General features: G+C 49.1%; 2 protein-coding genes across 2 annotated transcripts; one reads left to right on the top strand and one right to left on the bottom strand.

Moving 5' to 3' along the window:
• Positions 1 to 1,424: 1,424 nt before the first annotated feature.
• On the bottom strand, positions 1,425 to 11,336 carry LOC125917972 (glucokinase regulatory protein-like). Its single transcript, XM_049624027.1, is given in 18 exon segments — positions 1,425 to 1,663; positions 1,755 to 1,852; positions 2,045 to 2,141; positions 2,515 to 2,591; positions 2,950 to 3,047; positions 3,281 to 3,391; positions 4,046 to 4,151; positions 4,433 to 4,463; positions 5,360 to 5,466; positions 7,739 to 7,832; positions 8,806 to 8,859; positions 9,040 to 9,106; positions 9,462 to 9,538; positions 9,839 to 9,898; positions 9,901 to 9,909; positions 10,528 to 10,596; positions 10,787 to 10,943; positions 11,278 to 11,336. Coding segments are annotated over 18 exon segments (1,485 nt in total). The 3' UTR covers positions 1,425 to 1,549.
• A 1,941-nt stretch (positions 11,337 to 13,277) lies between these two features.
• Positions 13,278 to 15,532, top strand: LOC125917971 (fibronectin type III domain-containing protein 4). Its single transcript, XM_049624026.1, has 7 exons — positions 13,278 to 13,380; positions 13,562 to 13,706; positions 13,784 to 13,899; positions 14,129 to 14,333; positions 14,785 to 14,874; positions 15,168 to 15,292; positions 15,456 to 15,532. Exons 2-7 carry the CDS (start codon positions 13,586 to 13,588, stop codon positions 15,489 to 15,491), a joined length of 693 nt encoding a protein of 230 aa, XP_049479983.1. The 5' UTR covers positions 13,278 to 13,380; positions 13,562 to 13,585; the 3' UTR covers positions 15,492 to 15,532.

The raw sequence follows: 15,532 nt of genomic DNA, 5'->3' as shown, positions 1-15,532 counted from the left end.
TCATAATTTTCAATGAAGAGAAGCAAGTTAAAAACAGCATGTCAAATATTGTCCTATTTTTGTATAAATATACTTACATTTGCATAAAAAGTCTAGAGGGACATTCTCCATAATTTGTCTAAGTGGTTTTTGGGAAGAAGGCTGTTACGGATACTTTTTTCCTTCTTTTGATTTCTGTATTTCCTAAAGTTTTTACAATGAAAATATTGCTATTTTAATTACAATTTTCTTTAAAAATACACATATCTTTCGAAAGATCACAGGTTAACACTCTCTACTGTATCCCCTAACCCTGGAATAGTACCTGGCATGTGATATGTGTATAAAAAATATTTGTTGAATGAAGAGTAAAAGAATCTGGCTCAACTCACGGCTATGGCCAAAGTGTATATTGTACAGCGAAACCAACCACGGACTTAGAGTCACAAGGCTGGGGTTTCAGTCCTGACTCCGCTTTAGTTGTGTGGCCATGATTACAATCCCTTAATCTCTTAGTTTCAACTTCCTTATTTGAGACATGGGGGACATTAAACATACATCCTTTAGGAGACTGTTATAAGAACTGATATTATAAATGAAATACTTTGCAAAGTGCAGAGGCCTACATGTGTATTAGGCATGATGACTGTATAATAAACCGTGTAAGTGTGGAGAGGTATATCACATAAAGGAGGAGCCTAGACAGTGTGGGTTTAATCAGAGAAGACTTCTTAGAAGATGTGAGATCTCAAAGGAGACAATGAATGTGGAAGGTATGCCAAAAAGTAAAGATGTGACGAATGAACAGCATTTGGAAGGGAAGATAAAGATACATGTTGGAAGCAGCATGGATCCCCTGACTCAGGGGGAGAGGGGCTTCTGGTGAGCTCTGAGTACAGGTAAGGCAACATTCCAGCTGTTGTCTGCTCAAGTTAGGAAACTTCCTGGAGGAGGTGATCTGAATAATGGATGAGACCATGGCTCTCTAGGGCAAACCTTCAGGGCTCTCGTTGGGCCCTGTGGATGGTAAACAGGTATTGAGTGAGAAAACTGAGGGCTAGAGATATAAAACTGCTTTCTTTCTTGGGCCACAAAGCACAGCTGAACTGACACCCAGATGTCCTGATGTCCACTTCAAACTCTAAACTGCAAAGCGCACCCAGGGTGATTATTATTTCTGTGGTTATCATCATGGGTGTACCAGATTATAATTTTACTGGTAAATAGGATCCGTATCAATGTAATATTGCCTGCAGTGAATTCAGCATAGTAAACTTGCAAACCTATACCATAAAGACTTTTGTATAGTGAGGATGACTATGGTATTGACAGTGAACCTGTAACAAAGGACCAATGAGTATCTGTCAAGTGATTGGTGGTCTGGCCTTTTTTGCATTTTTCTTTTTTGAATATTTCTGGAGAATACTGAGCCACTGCCTTGGAAACTCTGACCAGTGACCTGGTAGCCCAAGAACTTGCCCAGCTGGCTTTGTGGGAATCCAACAAAGCTTTCTACCCACTAGCCTTGAGTTTTCTAATTTCTGGAATCCCTCCTCCTCTGAGTTCTTTTCTATAGACAACACTTTCTCATGCTCCATACCTGGATAAAGTGCCCTTCATATTCGAAGCAAAGCAGTGGCCACATGACACTGATGATGGAGGGGAAGAGTTTCTTCAGAGGGGTCTGGAGAAAGAAAGAGGAACAGAAGAAGATCTCCAGGAAGGCCTTGCTGTAAGTGCCACCCAAGGTTCCCTCCTAAAGGCTGGACCCTCACCGGCAGGGACTGCCCCACAGTGCTATGTGCCAAGGCCTGGATGTTGGCAGTCTTCTCTCTCACCTGCTCCACCAGCGTCTGCACCTCCATGAGGTTGTCTAGAAGGGGAGGGCACCAGAGTTGAAAGGCTGGCTGTTCAGCTGTTCTTCCCGTTACCCTGGGGTCCAGTCAGGACATATGCCCCTGTCCCTGCCTCTGAGCAAGTGCCCTAAGACCCAGAAAAACGACAGTTCCTGAGTCACTCCACTGCCTCCATCTACTCACCCCACTGCTCCCATCTTCCCTCTTACCATCCAGGGTAAAAATGAAGACCACAGTGTCAATTTCTGTGAGGGATGGCAAGATGGAAGTCAGGAAGTCCTCCTGGGAGAAGGAGAACTGGGGACCCTGCACAGAGGAAGATGAGAGTTCCCCCCATGAAAAACTCCAGCACATTGGCTTGGAGACTGCAGAGAGCCTCAGAGGACCTTTAATACAGTGTTCTTGTATATAGATGAAAGGTTCAAGGAGGTAGTGTTTTGCCCAAGATGATGCAGCAAGTTGAGGGAAGAGCATGGGACTAGAGCCAGCTTTAGAGGGCGAATCCAGAGCCTTCCACCATCCCTGTGCTTCCCCAAAGACTCCTGACCTCTAACCCATATTCTCTTCTCTGGATGACTACCATGTTGTACTCCCCGACCTGTCTCCACCATTCCTTACTTCCCACTCCCTGCTCACCAGTCACCTTCACAACCTCTCCCACATCCCATCATCCTCCCACCTGGTTGATGAGCTCAGCCTTCTGGTTAAACATATCACTGTGATCACCAATGAGAAAGCCACGGACATCTCGGAAATCTGCAAAGTTTAAGGACGGAGAGAGGAGTAATGGGCTTTATGGGAAAGAAAGGTTCCAGACTTGGGGGGGGGGGGGCGCATATGTTAATGGGGCTTGGAGAAAAGTGGCAAGTGGGGTGTAGGATGAGGTGTAGCACGCATGAGAGGCCACAACTAAAGCAGGGCTGGGAACTGAGGGACCAAGGCCGGAGTAGGGGTTCAAAGGAAAGAGTATTTGACTGAAATGCCTATTCAGATAGAAAAGAATGGACATTGAATGAGGAACCCTCATGGGTTGGGAGTAGGAAAGTGTTTCGATAGCAGACCAACTGGTTTGCATCAGGAGGAACCAGGAAGAGAGTCTGGCCTGGGGTTCCACCAGCACCAAAGATGTGGATGTACTCCACTCCATCCATGATGGCAATGATGCCAAGGGTCTGCCAACCAACAAGGTACACTCAGCCTTTTTTCTCCGGGCTGAGAATGGGCCAGAGGTAAGGACATGAGAGATCACAATAAAAAAAAAAAAAGAAGAAAGAAAAAGCCAGGGATCAGAGAAAGATGCGTATGTCAGAGCACAGGACTAAACCAACAGAAAGCCTGCCATGACCCTCCACCATGCAGATCTGCTACCCTCACCATGTTAACATGTGTTCTAAGGACATTCCCCACCCACACCACTTCCCCCCTCCAAACACATTTCCACACACCTGGTGCTGGCTTGCTTCATCAGGGTGGCGCTCTTAGGGCTTTGGCTATAGGTCACCTGATGAGACCGCTCAAATGTCCGCAGGATTTCCAGAAGGCATCTGGGAGAAAGGCTAGCAGTTCCCAGGGTGGGCCCAGTGCCCCCTCAGAAAGTATGAGTATCACCCCTGCCCAGGGGAAGGCACAATTCCCTTAAAACTAAGTTCTACTGGCCCTTCATGGAAGTGCAGTGAGTGGACCCCGACAGCATTCCAGAAGGGCAGAAAAAGTTTCAGTGAGCAGAAAACAAAGACCAGACAGAAGGACAAGGACATGGGAGAAGGATAGGATCAGAGTTGGTGAGAAGGTAGGTGGAGAGTCTGGGAGCCAGGCCAGAAACCCTGGTAAGGGAAGAAGCCCCCAGCAGAATGAGCTCTTCCTGCCTGATCTGGACCATCCCTAAGTCACAGACTCTCCGAAGCTAGGTTAGTTTTGGATGTCCCAGGTGGGTTCAGGGATTAGGTGCTCCAGGTGGGCACAGGGATTAGTGGGCCCTGAGGAATCCAGGGTCCACTGGAAACAATCGAGACTCTAGGACTGCATGGTAGGAACAGTGGCATCCCCAGGCCAGCTCTTTTCCCACGGGAGGAGTGGTGGCGCCTCTCACCCTTGCTGCCACTAACCGGTCTCTGAGTCCGGACCTGCCACCCCCCAACCTGTACCATCCCACTCCCTGCCTGACTCTGAGCTTTCTCTTGTTCAGATCTTCCCTACCTCTCTGACGCTGCAATGCCCCCTGGTCCACAGTCTTGTGCGCTGCCAGTAACAGGGTTTCCAACAGGATCTTGGTAGCGTTTCTACCTTTCATCCAGGATGACCCACTGAGGCCCGGGGCTGAGGAGGTGATGACACCCAGGAGGAATTGGGGAGGAAGGAGAATCCCCGAGCTCACTAGTTAGTGATCACTGGGCACGCAGTCTGGTTAGTGACTCCCGGGCATGTGCTCTAGTTAGTGGCCCTTGGGCATGGAGTCTAGGTAGTGACTCTTGGGCATGCAGTCTGGCTAGAGGCCGGTCGGCATGCATATGGCAGTACTGGTGGTGCTCAGTATGCTATGAGGAGTGCTGGGTTGAGGGCTTAACTGAGAGAAGGAGAAGAGAGAGAGTAAGGGCCACCTCTGGTCGTTTCTATGGTACATTCAGGACTCTGAGGAGGAAGCCACAGGGACTGGATGTCCTGCTAGCTGGAGATAAGCGTTTTTCACTGAGGGTCTTTTTTTCCCCCCAAGAACTTTCTCCCCACTCAAGGCCCCATTTTTTAAAGAGCAGTTTTTCAATGCAAACACCACATTTCATGTTCTTTGGACAGATCAATGAAGCAGCCATTGTAATGGTCCAGGTAGGTAACACGACACACCAAACATAAAGAGATTATTGCAAAAGGCAGGACAAAGGCAGTGTCTGAGAAAAGGAGATTAAAAGCAATCAACTGCAGGCAGGAGAGGGGAGCTCCTGAGAGATGAAAGATATGGCACTCACATGTGACGTGGGGTTCCTGCCTTCCCATCTCACCAAAGGAAGAGCAAGGAGAATGTCACAGCCGTGCCCGTCACAGGCAGGGAGGGGCAGTGACAGCGATTCAGCCAAGGCTCCTGCCAAGTCAAAGTGAGTATAGACGATGCCGGTGCCATGCATCCTCGATGCAGAGAAAAAGGCACAGGAGCACAGGAGGCTTGGAAGGCCCACTCAGTTTTGGAGAAGATTAGAAAGCAGAAGAATGAAACTGAATGCCATATTTTTTAAAGCCCATCTTTGAAATTAAAACACAAAAGAACAACTCTTTCTACTGATAGATGAAGAAGAGGTTCTTCAAACAGGAAACTGCCCTAGATGGCTTAGGTATTTGATGATGACTGATTTAAGAGGCAGGGTCAGGATGGAAACACATCTTAAGGTGAACAAGGAAAGGGGAAAATAGGATTTGCTTTACAACATTTTAGTTGACACACAACGCCAGGAATTCAGACCAGATGTAACAACCTAAAATTGGAGGCATTTGGGAAGTGGCAAGCATTCCCTAGGTGGGGGTGGGGAGGATCCTACCCCAATTGCAGGATTGAGCACAAAAGCTTCCTGTTTCTCTTGCAGTTTCTGCATCCGTTCTGCTACTTGTCAGAATGTCGAACGCCAGTCTTCAATGGGGTCATTTCCGGGGCCCACAGAGAGACAGAGGTGGGGAGATTATCTGTAAGGATCTCAACGAAGGGCTTCAGATGGGAATCAGGATCAAAGACCACATTGAGATTGGGGTCCAAGGACAACAACCTCCTAGAGAGGTGTGCTTTAGAGCTCTTAGGGGCTCTGTGTCCCTGAACCCCAAGGACAAGGGTTTGTAAAACATTCAGCGATTTAATCCCAGAGCATAGCCAACTCTCAAACCTAAAACTCCAGCCTGAGACCAGAACTTTCTTGTATCCTGGTCCTTGCACATGTTCCACTGTCATGACCATACTACCCACACTCTCTGTAGGCCCCTGGAGGAGTACCTATCATCAGAATGTCAAAATTGCCACCTTATTTTCAGTCGTAGGGTCCATCAGAAGCCCTTCCCATTTCCGGAAACATATTCGGGAAATCTCCCCAAATAGCAAACCCCTCACTACCTGAGGGACAAGACAACAGTTCCTCCTGAAGGAACCCAATTACAAGGTATGAGGCATAGCACCTAACAGTTGGCAAACACACCTTTAATAAATGAATCCTGAAGAAAACAATGTGCTAGTGGGACAAGAGAGTAGCAATCTTGTTGGCTGCATAGGTGTAACCATGGAATCTCTGAAGAATGGGGATCTTCTGTAGTTGATCTCTGCTTGTCAATTCTGCTAGGGGATAATTAGCAAATCACCTATTGTGGCAGGAGCTCAAAGAGTTACCTTTGAGTTCTCCCTAACTTCCCCTTATCATCCCATCCCTGCAAAAGTTCTACCCCTTCTTGAACTATTTTTACATTTTTTCATCTGTATTTCTTCGAGGGCAAACAAGTTTCATATATTACATACCCATTGTGTTAAGTGTTTCCTATCATTTGTCCTCAAACTACTTCTGAAACTCCTCTCCCAGAGAGAGGAGACAGTGTTCACTGGGTGGTTTAAAACCGAGATTCTTAAACTTGGCTAGTCATCAAAATCACCTGGGGAGTTTTGTTTGTTTTTTAAACTACCCATTTCTGAGTACCACGCCCACCCTGAGAATCAGCTTCAGGAGTTCTGGAGAGGAGCCCAAAAATCTGTATTTTTAAAATGCTTCTCAGACGATTCTGAAGATCAGCCAAGTTTGGGAGCCACTGATTTAAGGAACAACTGGAAGATCTCCACGCCTACATTGTTTGAAATCCTTCATTTCACTTAGTCACAGTGCCTGAAATTAGCATCATTTGCCGCAGATACATTTTTGGTGAAGGAGAGTCCTCCATTAAAAGGATCAGGGTTAAAAGTATCTCAGACTCATTTATATGTTCATACGAACTACACTACAAGCCTGGAATCTAGGAGTTGAGAAAAGGGCCTCAGAAAGAACCCAGCTGTCCCTCCCTCCAAGACCACCATTGAATGTGCAAAGCTGCTTTTGAGGAATCAACAAGCCTTCTCTGGAATGCTCCAGAGAAGGAAGCCTTCAGCTTCATCAGGGCGTCCACTCCAAAGGTTAATTTACAGAGTTCCCCAAACCTGCCTGTGCACCAAAATCTCCAGGGATGTTTTTAAAAAATAGATATTTCAGGTCCTTACCCCAAACCAACAACATCAGAGCTCTCACACAAGGGGCTAAGAATCTACTTTCTTAATCCTTTAACACTGTCAAGGCAGCACATTCACAGAACCACCTGAGCACTATTGGTTTCCTATGCTGACCTTCTCTGAGATCAAAGTGACCATTCACCTAGAGAATAAGAGGGAGGTGATTTGGTGGCACAGAGTTCTCAGGAAAGGGGAACCGGGTGAGGGATTTGAGTAGCCAGGGGGACTGAAGGGGTGCCCAGAATGACAAAAGAGAATGGATGCTAAAATAAGGGAGCTGGGCAAAGGGAGTCAGTACCCAACACTCCTTTGAAAAGACACTTGAAAGAAAGTACAGAACTTTGTGGTACGCATTTCCCTGACCCTATTCTATCTTCTAGCCCTTGTTTTCCTTGTCTCTTCCCTCCCTGTTTTGAATGCATCCTTTATTGGATTTTATGTGGTCTTTGTAAGCTGCTTTTAATCTTTTCTGAAACAAGAGAATAAATCAACCAACTGACCAAAAACACAAAAATAAAAACCAAAATTCATAAGCTTAGGGACAGTCTATATTTACTTTAATATTCTGAGATGTGATTAATGAGACCTTAAAAACCATGCCCTCACCTTTGTGGATTTTGGCAGGGTTCCTCTCCGCCTTCCCCTGGGGGGTTGGCCAATCATCACCTTTCATCACCGAAGGTTCACCTGGCCATGTTCACGGGGTTGAAACCGACCAGGACTGGCAAGAAGATGGTTGGGTTATCCATGCAGTAGTCCATCTGGCCCGCCACAAAGGGAGCCTGATGGTAGGGAGAGAAAAATAGGCATGATGAGAGGGGTTACTCTAGTGTTGCCCAAGGCCCATGTGCATCAGAATCCCCCAGAATGCTTGTTAGAAACGCATATTCCCAGGCCCAGTTAAGATCTACTGGATCCACATTTGAAGGGAAAGCCCAGGGCCTGTATTTTTAACAAGATCCCCCAAGGATGTCCTCTGCATGGTAAATTTTGAAAACTACTCAACTAAATTGTATGCTCCTTAAGGTCAGTGTCCTGCCCTCCTTGTGTGCCTCCTTCCACATCTGGCATCGCTGAACTCGTTTCTGTTTAGTGAATTGTTAGAATCAGCTGCAGTTGTGAGGGAAAATTTGGGTCACCTAGTCCAGTGCTTCTCAAACAGGCTACCTGGGAATCTTGTTAAAATGCAGAGTCAGACGCAGTAGGTCTGGGGTGGGACCTGAGATTCTGCATTTCTAGCAAATCCCAGGAGATACTAATGTCGCTGTGTGAAGACCATACTTAAGTAGCAAGGGACTGGTCCAGGGGTCAGCTCTTTCTGTAAAGAGTGAGAGAGTAAGTATTTTAGGCTTTGTGGGCCCTATGATCTCTGTGCAATACTCAACCCTACCGTTGTAGGGTGAAGTAGTCATAGATATTACGTAAACACAAACAGCTGTGTTTCAGTAAAACTTTACTTACAAAAACAAGCAGTGGCAGGATTGACCTGCCAGGGTAGTCTGCTGACCCTGGGACTAGTCCATCTATCTTGGTTATTGAACGGATTGATATACAAGTATTCTGAAATAGGATCCTTTTCCCATTGTCCCACATTCATACAACTGGGTCTTAATTAGTGAGAGTAAAATCAAAATTCCTTATGCAAACCCTCTCTGTTGTCTAGCACCCACTTCATCAATCTATTTTCCATGCTATTCTATTCCCACTTCCTTTCTCCCCATAGGATAGATCCACCCAGCCTGTCTTCACACCCACAAAGAGTCCCACCGAAATGCCAGTGACAATCACCCTCTTCTTCCCAGCAGCCACCTAGGAGAGGAGGATGGGTGAAGCAGTGCCACCAGGAGGATTCTAGGATGCAAACCTATCAGGTGGGAATGTCAGGGGCAGGACTGGGGAAGGGAATGGGCTTTGGCTAGATAGGGGCTTTCGTGTCATCATGAGAAGGAACAGAGGGTCTCTGGTTGATTCTTAGTGGAAGACACAGACCTTCTTTAGTTCCTCAATCCCGTGCAGAGCACTATCTTCTGCCCCCTCCCTAGATGCCACCACAGGCCTAAGAGGACAGACTCAAGGTCAGTGGCACTGGTTTGGAAGTAGAAGCCTATGGTATATTAGGGCAGGCTGCTTTGAGAGAAGGGAATGAAGGGAAAGCTACCATTGACTGAACACCTACTCTTTGCTTGGCACCATAACAGATACTCTATAGGGCTGAAAAACTCAAATACCTACAAAGGCAAGTCATATAATTTAAGTATGTGAAGGCAATAAGTGTAAGGCAATAAGAAACAATGGGGACCAAAGCAAACTGGATACAATCTCCATCTAAAAGCCTTAAAATTAAATTTCTAAAAAACACTATCCAGGCCAAGCAAAATATTCATAGACCAACATAGACCAATTTGGCTTACCTGTCACCTCCTGCAATGAGGTAGGTATAAAGAGGTTTCTGTCCTAAACCTTTCTGACAAAGCAAAGGAGCAATTATCTTGGATTTTCGACACCTAGAGAGTAGAGACTGTGTAAGGATTCTCTCAGGCCAGTGCTTAAGCCAGTACTGCCTGGAAGCTGGCACTTAAAACGCTACTTGCAGATGATTGATTGGGGGTGGGGGGAATGGGCTGTAGAGACAGAAGATATGGGGCTCCATATGGGGTGAGATCCAGCTTGGAAGAGAGGGAGCCAGGCTAGAGGGGTCCACCTAGAAGCTTAGCTATGATTAGCTTTGTGGTCCTGAGGGTCACCCCAAGAAGGCAGGGGGAGGAAAATCAGGGATAGGGGTACTCACCGACATGAGGAATGCCATCCTGCCAGAGGTGCCCCCTCCACTCAACACCACCAGCCCCCCCCCTCAGGCTCCTGAGAAAGGAAAAATGCCTATGTCGCCATGGCCTCGCTCAGGTTGGGGAAGCATGTTCTTTTCTTTGTCAGTAGCAGAACAGGAATTAGGAGTCTTCTTAAGCCTCTTATGACAAAAGTGAACAGAACATAAGCAGTACGATGTGGCAGAAAAAATCCTGGATTTGAGAAAGAAACTTCAGTCTGCTCCTAACTCTGGCTTAGCTACTTATTCAAACACTTACTTATTCCAGAAAGGACCGAGCAGCTTGGTCATCAACCAATCAATCAATCAGTAACGCAGCGCTACCCAGCAATTATTAGCTGGATATATTTGGGCAAGCTACTGTGATTTTGTTTTCCTATCTGGAAAAAAAAAGGAGACAATCACACTAATTTCACAGGTTTTTGCAAAGGTGATGAGTGTGAAAGTACATGGTCAATTATAAAGTATTATGCAGATAATAGTTATTTTAATTACTGTGGATTAATAACATGACAATAAAAATCTCAGGGGGAGGACTGGGAGAAAGGAGAACTGAGATCTAGCAAAATGAGAAGTGGAGGCCAAAAAAAAAAAAAAAAAGAGAAAGGTGGAGAGAACAGAAGTTCAGGTGGGAGCAGATGAAGAGTCAATACCTTCAGCACTTCCTGAACTTTTCCAGCCACTTGTACCATGGTGGTCAGAATTGATTCACTATACAGTCGCTATAGGGAACACGCAGGAATCAGAAGCCAAGAAAAAGAGAATGGATTGGGATGGGGGAGAATGAATGTTGCGGTGGAGGGGCTCTCAGGGTTTCAAATATTAAGGACTATGGTCTCAGAGAGCAGAGGTTAAGGTGCGGTTGGGGTTGGTATCTCTATTTTCAGTGTCCAGGGAATGGGTCTGGGTCACCTGGTACGTGGGCATGACTTGCCCCTTCTCCTGGAAGATCTCAGCATCACATTGCCCCAGCAATCGAACAATTTGTTCAGCATCTGCTCTGTCCAGGTCCTGGGTCAGTGGGTTTGACTTCTCTGTGGCTGGCAGGGGCTGCCTCATACCCAGACAACTAGAGGGAAGGGGGCACAAAGATACAGGCAGGAAGCGGAAGCCTCATTCATACCTGCTGATCCGGAGGTGGGAGTGGCAGCAGGCGCAGTACTTGGACACAGACACACACACACACACACGCACGCACGCACGCACGCACGCGCGCGCGCGCACACGCACCACCCAAGGATTTAGCCTGCACTTGGTACTCTGGGCCTATAAGGGAAAGAAGATCAGGAAGGAAGATGGGAAGGAGGAGGGAGAGAACAGAAACCAAGGGTGGAGGAAAGTCCAGAAAAGAAATGATTCTAGGAATCAATGCAGAAGACCAACATGGAGAAGGGGGTCTCAACTCCCACTTGCCAGGCTCTGGGGTCTCAATCACATGTTGAAACTGTTTTGTGCCCGGCATGGTTGCACGCTGTGGACACCCTGTCATACCTGCCTCTTCAGCCACGCAAATCTTTCTGTAACACTAACTCGGCTTCCAGCTGGCAGGGCCTTATCTGAGCCACAGTGATGATTAACCCAAGTACCCTGGCCTCTCTGAGTACCACCCCCTCTGAGCACCTCTTCCTGCACCCTTTCCTGGTCAGTAGGCCCCCAGCCCACTCGTCACCTCAGGGGAGCTCCTGGGGTCCTTCTTTGCATGCATGCAGACTGCCCAGCCTCTGCTTTGCCCCTAAAGAGGAAACCTGAGGTTCATTACTCTTGCCCTTTGGACACAATGACCTCTTCTCTGGATGACCTGGAGGCTGGAAGTGCAGGATAATACTCAGGCTCAGGCTCAAGCCCAGGGCAGTGAGAATCCCTGAGCAAGAGTGCTCTGGGACCAGGATGCATCAGGAGGCCAGAGATCAGGATCTTCAGGGACAGTGGAGGTCAGAGGACCTGGACCATAGCTTGATCACATGCTCAAAACACCCAGTCCTCCCTCTTGACCCATTTCACTCTTTCATCTCAGAAGGAAGGCAACAGAAGCTTCAGAGCCCCAGGGGGACACACATTGAACTGGATATTACAGGAGAAAGTGCCACAGAAATAGAAATGCTGCAATGAGAATTAGAAACCAAAGTACCTGCCCTAAATACATTAGCCAACATTTATTTACACTGAACAATGCACTTTTCACATATCTTATCTCATTGGATACATTAACACTAAGAAGATTGTATTGACACCCTCATTTTTCAGATGGTGAAACTGAGGCTCAGATAAGTGTTTTGCTAAAGATCACATAGCTGACACAATTGGAACTCACACCCAGGTTGTCACTCCAGATCTCATGAAATAACTTAAGGATTTACATGTTTGTTGAATGAATGAAGTAACTAACAGATTAAGTACAAATTACTGATAATCTCTCACTCACATAGTGTTGTAAGATTTATAAAGACATTTCCCAACATTTTCTCATTCGATCTTCCCAACAGCCCTATGAAGTTCTGGACCCTCTGATTTGCAGGTAGGAAACCTGAGACTTAGGTGACCAATTTCTCCATGCCAAGCAGTAAGTGGCAGAGCTAAGACAAGAACCATAGGTCGCTCGCTGCTCTTTAGATTTCCCCCTATACACCCAGCAATCTTAATAATCACTGTATCTCCAGCTCTTAACATGCCAGAACACATAGGTGACGCTCAATAAATATTTGTTTAATAACTGAAAGAATGAATGAGAGAGTGAAGAGAATCAATATCAGATTATGAATGGGGAAGAGATTTAAAAGCTGACGCAGTCTACAAGTAGGAGATTGTTAAAACAATTATCTCCGCCACGCTATCCCTCCCGCACGGGAGGTGCAATTCCTTCTCCCAACTTGGCTAATTCCAAGCGCGGGAGGGAGGGGCCCTCCCAGGTGCAGGAGACCCTCGCACCTGCGCCTCTCCCCACGCCCCCCACAGGCTCCAGGGCCGGAGCCGGGATCGGAGGGATGGGGACCCGGGAGGCCGCCAATGGGAGGGTCGTGGGAGGAGCCCCGGGAGAACGGGGTCGAAGGGGGGGGGGGGGCAGGAGGGGGATGACGGCTGCGAGAACCCCAGCGGGGCGGGGCGGGCCGGCACGTCCCGGTCGGGCTGCGGCGGAGCGAGCGGGGCCAGCTCTGCAGAAGGCGGCGGCTGGCTGGCCGGGACGGTCACATCCCGCTGCAGGGGCCGGCGGAGCAGCCGCACTGCCTCCCGCACCCGGACTCAGGCCAGCGGCCAGGCCGCGCCGGCACCGCCCCCTGCTCGAGGACAGACTACGCGGCCCGTCCGAGCTCTGGGGGCCCCGCAGCCCCGCGGCCGGCTCCCGCTACGCCTCCGCTCGCCCTCTGTCCGCAGCTCGGTCCCGCGCTGCCCCCCCGCGCTGGGCCCGCGCCGGGATGGGGTAGGGGCAGCGCCACGGAGTCGGGCGATGGGCCGCCCTCTGGGCACCGAGCAGCCCCCCGAGGCCTGACCGATCGCGAGGACCGGCGGAGGTGGGTGTGGGCAGGGCAGAGCCGCGCACCCGGGTGCCCGGGTGATGCGGGGGCGGAGAAGACGTGGAGGGAAGGGGGGCTCCCGGGATGCTGTGGGCGGTGGGGAGCCCGGGAGAGCTGCTGCCACCGTGCGTTCTGGGCAGTCCTTGAACCCCCACCCCCCAACTCCTGCCACCTCCAGGAGCCCCGCCTGGATGTCAAGCGGATGCCCCAGTGCCTCCCAGCGGACTCGGTGGGGACCATGGCTTCGCTGATGCCCCTCTCCCCATATTTAAGCCCCACGGTCCTCCTGCTGGTCAGTTGTGACCTGGGCTTTGTGCGAGCAGGTGAGTAAAGGGGGCGTGGGGTTAACCAGAGCTTGTGGATGGTACCTGTTAACCTGTTAACTCACTGGCACCCACAGACCGGCCTCCCTCTCCTGTGAATGTGACAGTCACTCACCTCAGAGCCAACTCGGCCACTGTGTCCTGGGACGTCCCAGAAGGCAACATCGTCATTGGCTACTCCATTTCCCAGCAAGTATGAATCACCCTTCTGCTCCCTCAACCTGTGTCCTTGGATCTCTGAACATTCCTTCAGTTACCCCCACCCCAGAACTAAGCTCCCCTCCCAATGGTGGGGGAAGCTGGGACCTGATGTTCCCTCAGTCTCAGGCTGCCTTTTTCACCCTACTCCGTGGAGTGCTTGGATGTTCAAGAGTCCTGGGACTGGTGTGAGACTGCCTTCCTGTCCCATCATCTCCCTGCAGAGACAGAATGGCCCTGGACAGCGTGTGATCCGGGAGGTGAACACCACCACTCGGGCCTGTGCCCTCTGGGGCCTGGCTGAAGACAGTGACTACACAGTGCAGGTCAGGAGCATCGGCCTGCGGGGAGAGAGCCCCCCAGGGCCTCGGGTGCACTTCCGAACTCTCAAGGGTTCTGACCGGCTACCCTCAAACAGCTCAAGCCCAGGTGAGGGTCTCAGCTATTCTCCATTCCCTAAACTTTGGATTCTCTGGCTTTTTACCTGGCCTTTAGCCTCTTGTTTATTTCCCCCAAAACGGCAACACTCTAGCTTAGATGAATAAAAGGATGATTTAATTCATCATACTGCCAAGAAAGGAAGGAAAAAGGTTGGCAGGGGACTGGATATAGACAGGCTGATAATGAATCGTTTGGGAGAAGGGCTTTTAAGCTTCCTTTTACCCATCCTTAGTTCACAGCCTCCACCGCAGCCTGCGTGAGTACTCGCATGCAGCCCTCCTGCTTTTTGGTCGCTAACTACCTGCCTACCAATAGCTTCCTAGAGAGCGGCTACCGGGGGCAACCCTGTGATAAGTCTACCCTGACACTAGTGTCCAGAATCATAGAAGAACTCTGTAGCTGCTCCCCCATAACCTGGAGTCTATCTCCTCCTTCTTAGGTGACATCACAGTGGAGGGTCTGGATGGAGAGCGACCGCTGCAGACAGGGGAAGTGGTCATCATTGTGGTGGTGTTGCTCATGTGGGCTGGTGAGTAAGCAGCTGGACCGGGGGGCCAAGGATTGGGGGGTGGGGAGCTCAGTGAAGGCGGGACATGGTAAAGGTTGTTGGGAGAAAAGGCAGGGAGAGAAATGGAGTGGGGAGATGCTTAGTGGAGGGGAGTGAGCAGAAGTTGGAGGAGAGGAAGATTAAGAGGGTGGTGCTTGTACATGGGCACCAGAAATTCAAGGATTTTCTAGAAACTGTATGATTATCTCACTGCCCTTCAAGGCTGTGAGTGGGGAGGTCAAGATCAAGGCTCAGATTGTATTGTTGTGTTTCAGCTGTAATTGGGCTATTCTGCCGCCAGTATGATATCATCAAGGATAATGACTCCAACAACAACCCCAAGGAGAAGGGGAAGGGGCCGGAACAGAGTCCTCAGGGAAGGCCAGTGGGGACAAGACAGGTGACGTGGGGTCTGAGGGAGGGAAGGGTGATTTTGCTTCTAGGAGCAGCCGTGGAAAGGGAGAAGGGCAAGGAGGGGCAGGAAAAGAAGGAGAATGGATATTTGGGATGGAGAAGGCTACAACTTTGCCACAATTAGAGACTCAAGCCATTTTCTCTTACAGAAAAAGTCCCCATCCATCAACACCATCGACGTATGAATGAAGAAACAGAACCAGAAAACAGATGCACTAGCAACCTG

The sequence above is a fragment of the Panthera uncia genome, unplaced genomic scaffold (genome assembly GCF_023721935.1).
Source record: "Panthera uncia isolate 11264 unplaced genomic scaffold, Puncia_PCG_1.0 HiC_scaffold_351, whole genome shotgun sequence".
NCBI classification, from domain to species: Eukaryota; Metazoa; Chordata; class Mammalia; order Carnivora; family Felidae; genus Panthera; species Panthera uncia.
This window is presented reverse-complemented; position numbering and strand designations above follow the sequence as displayed.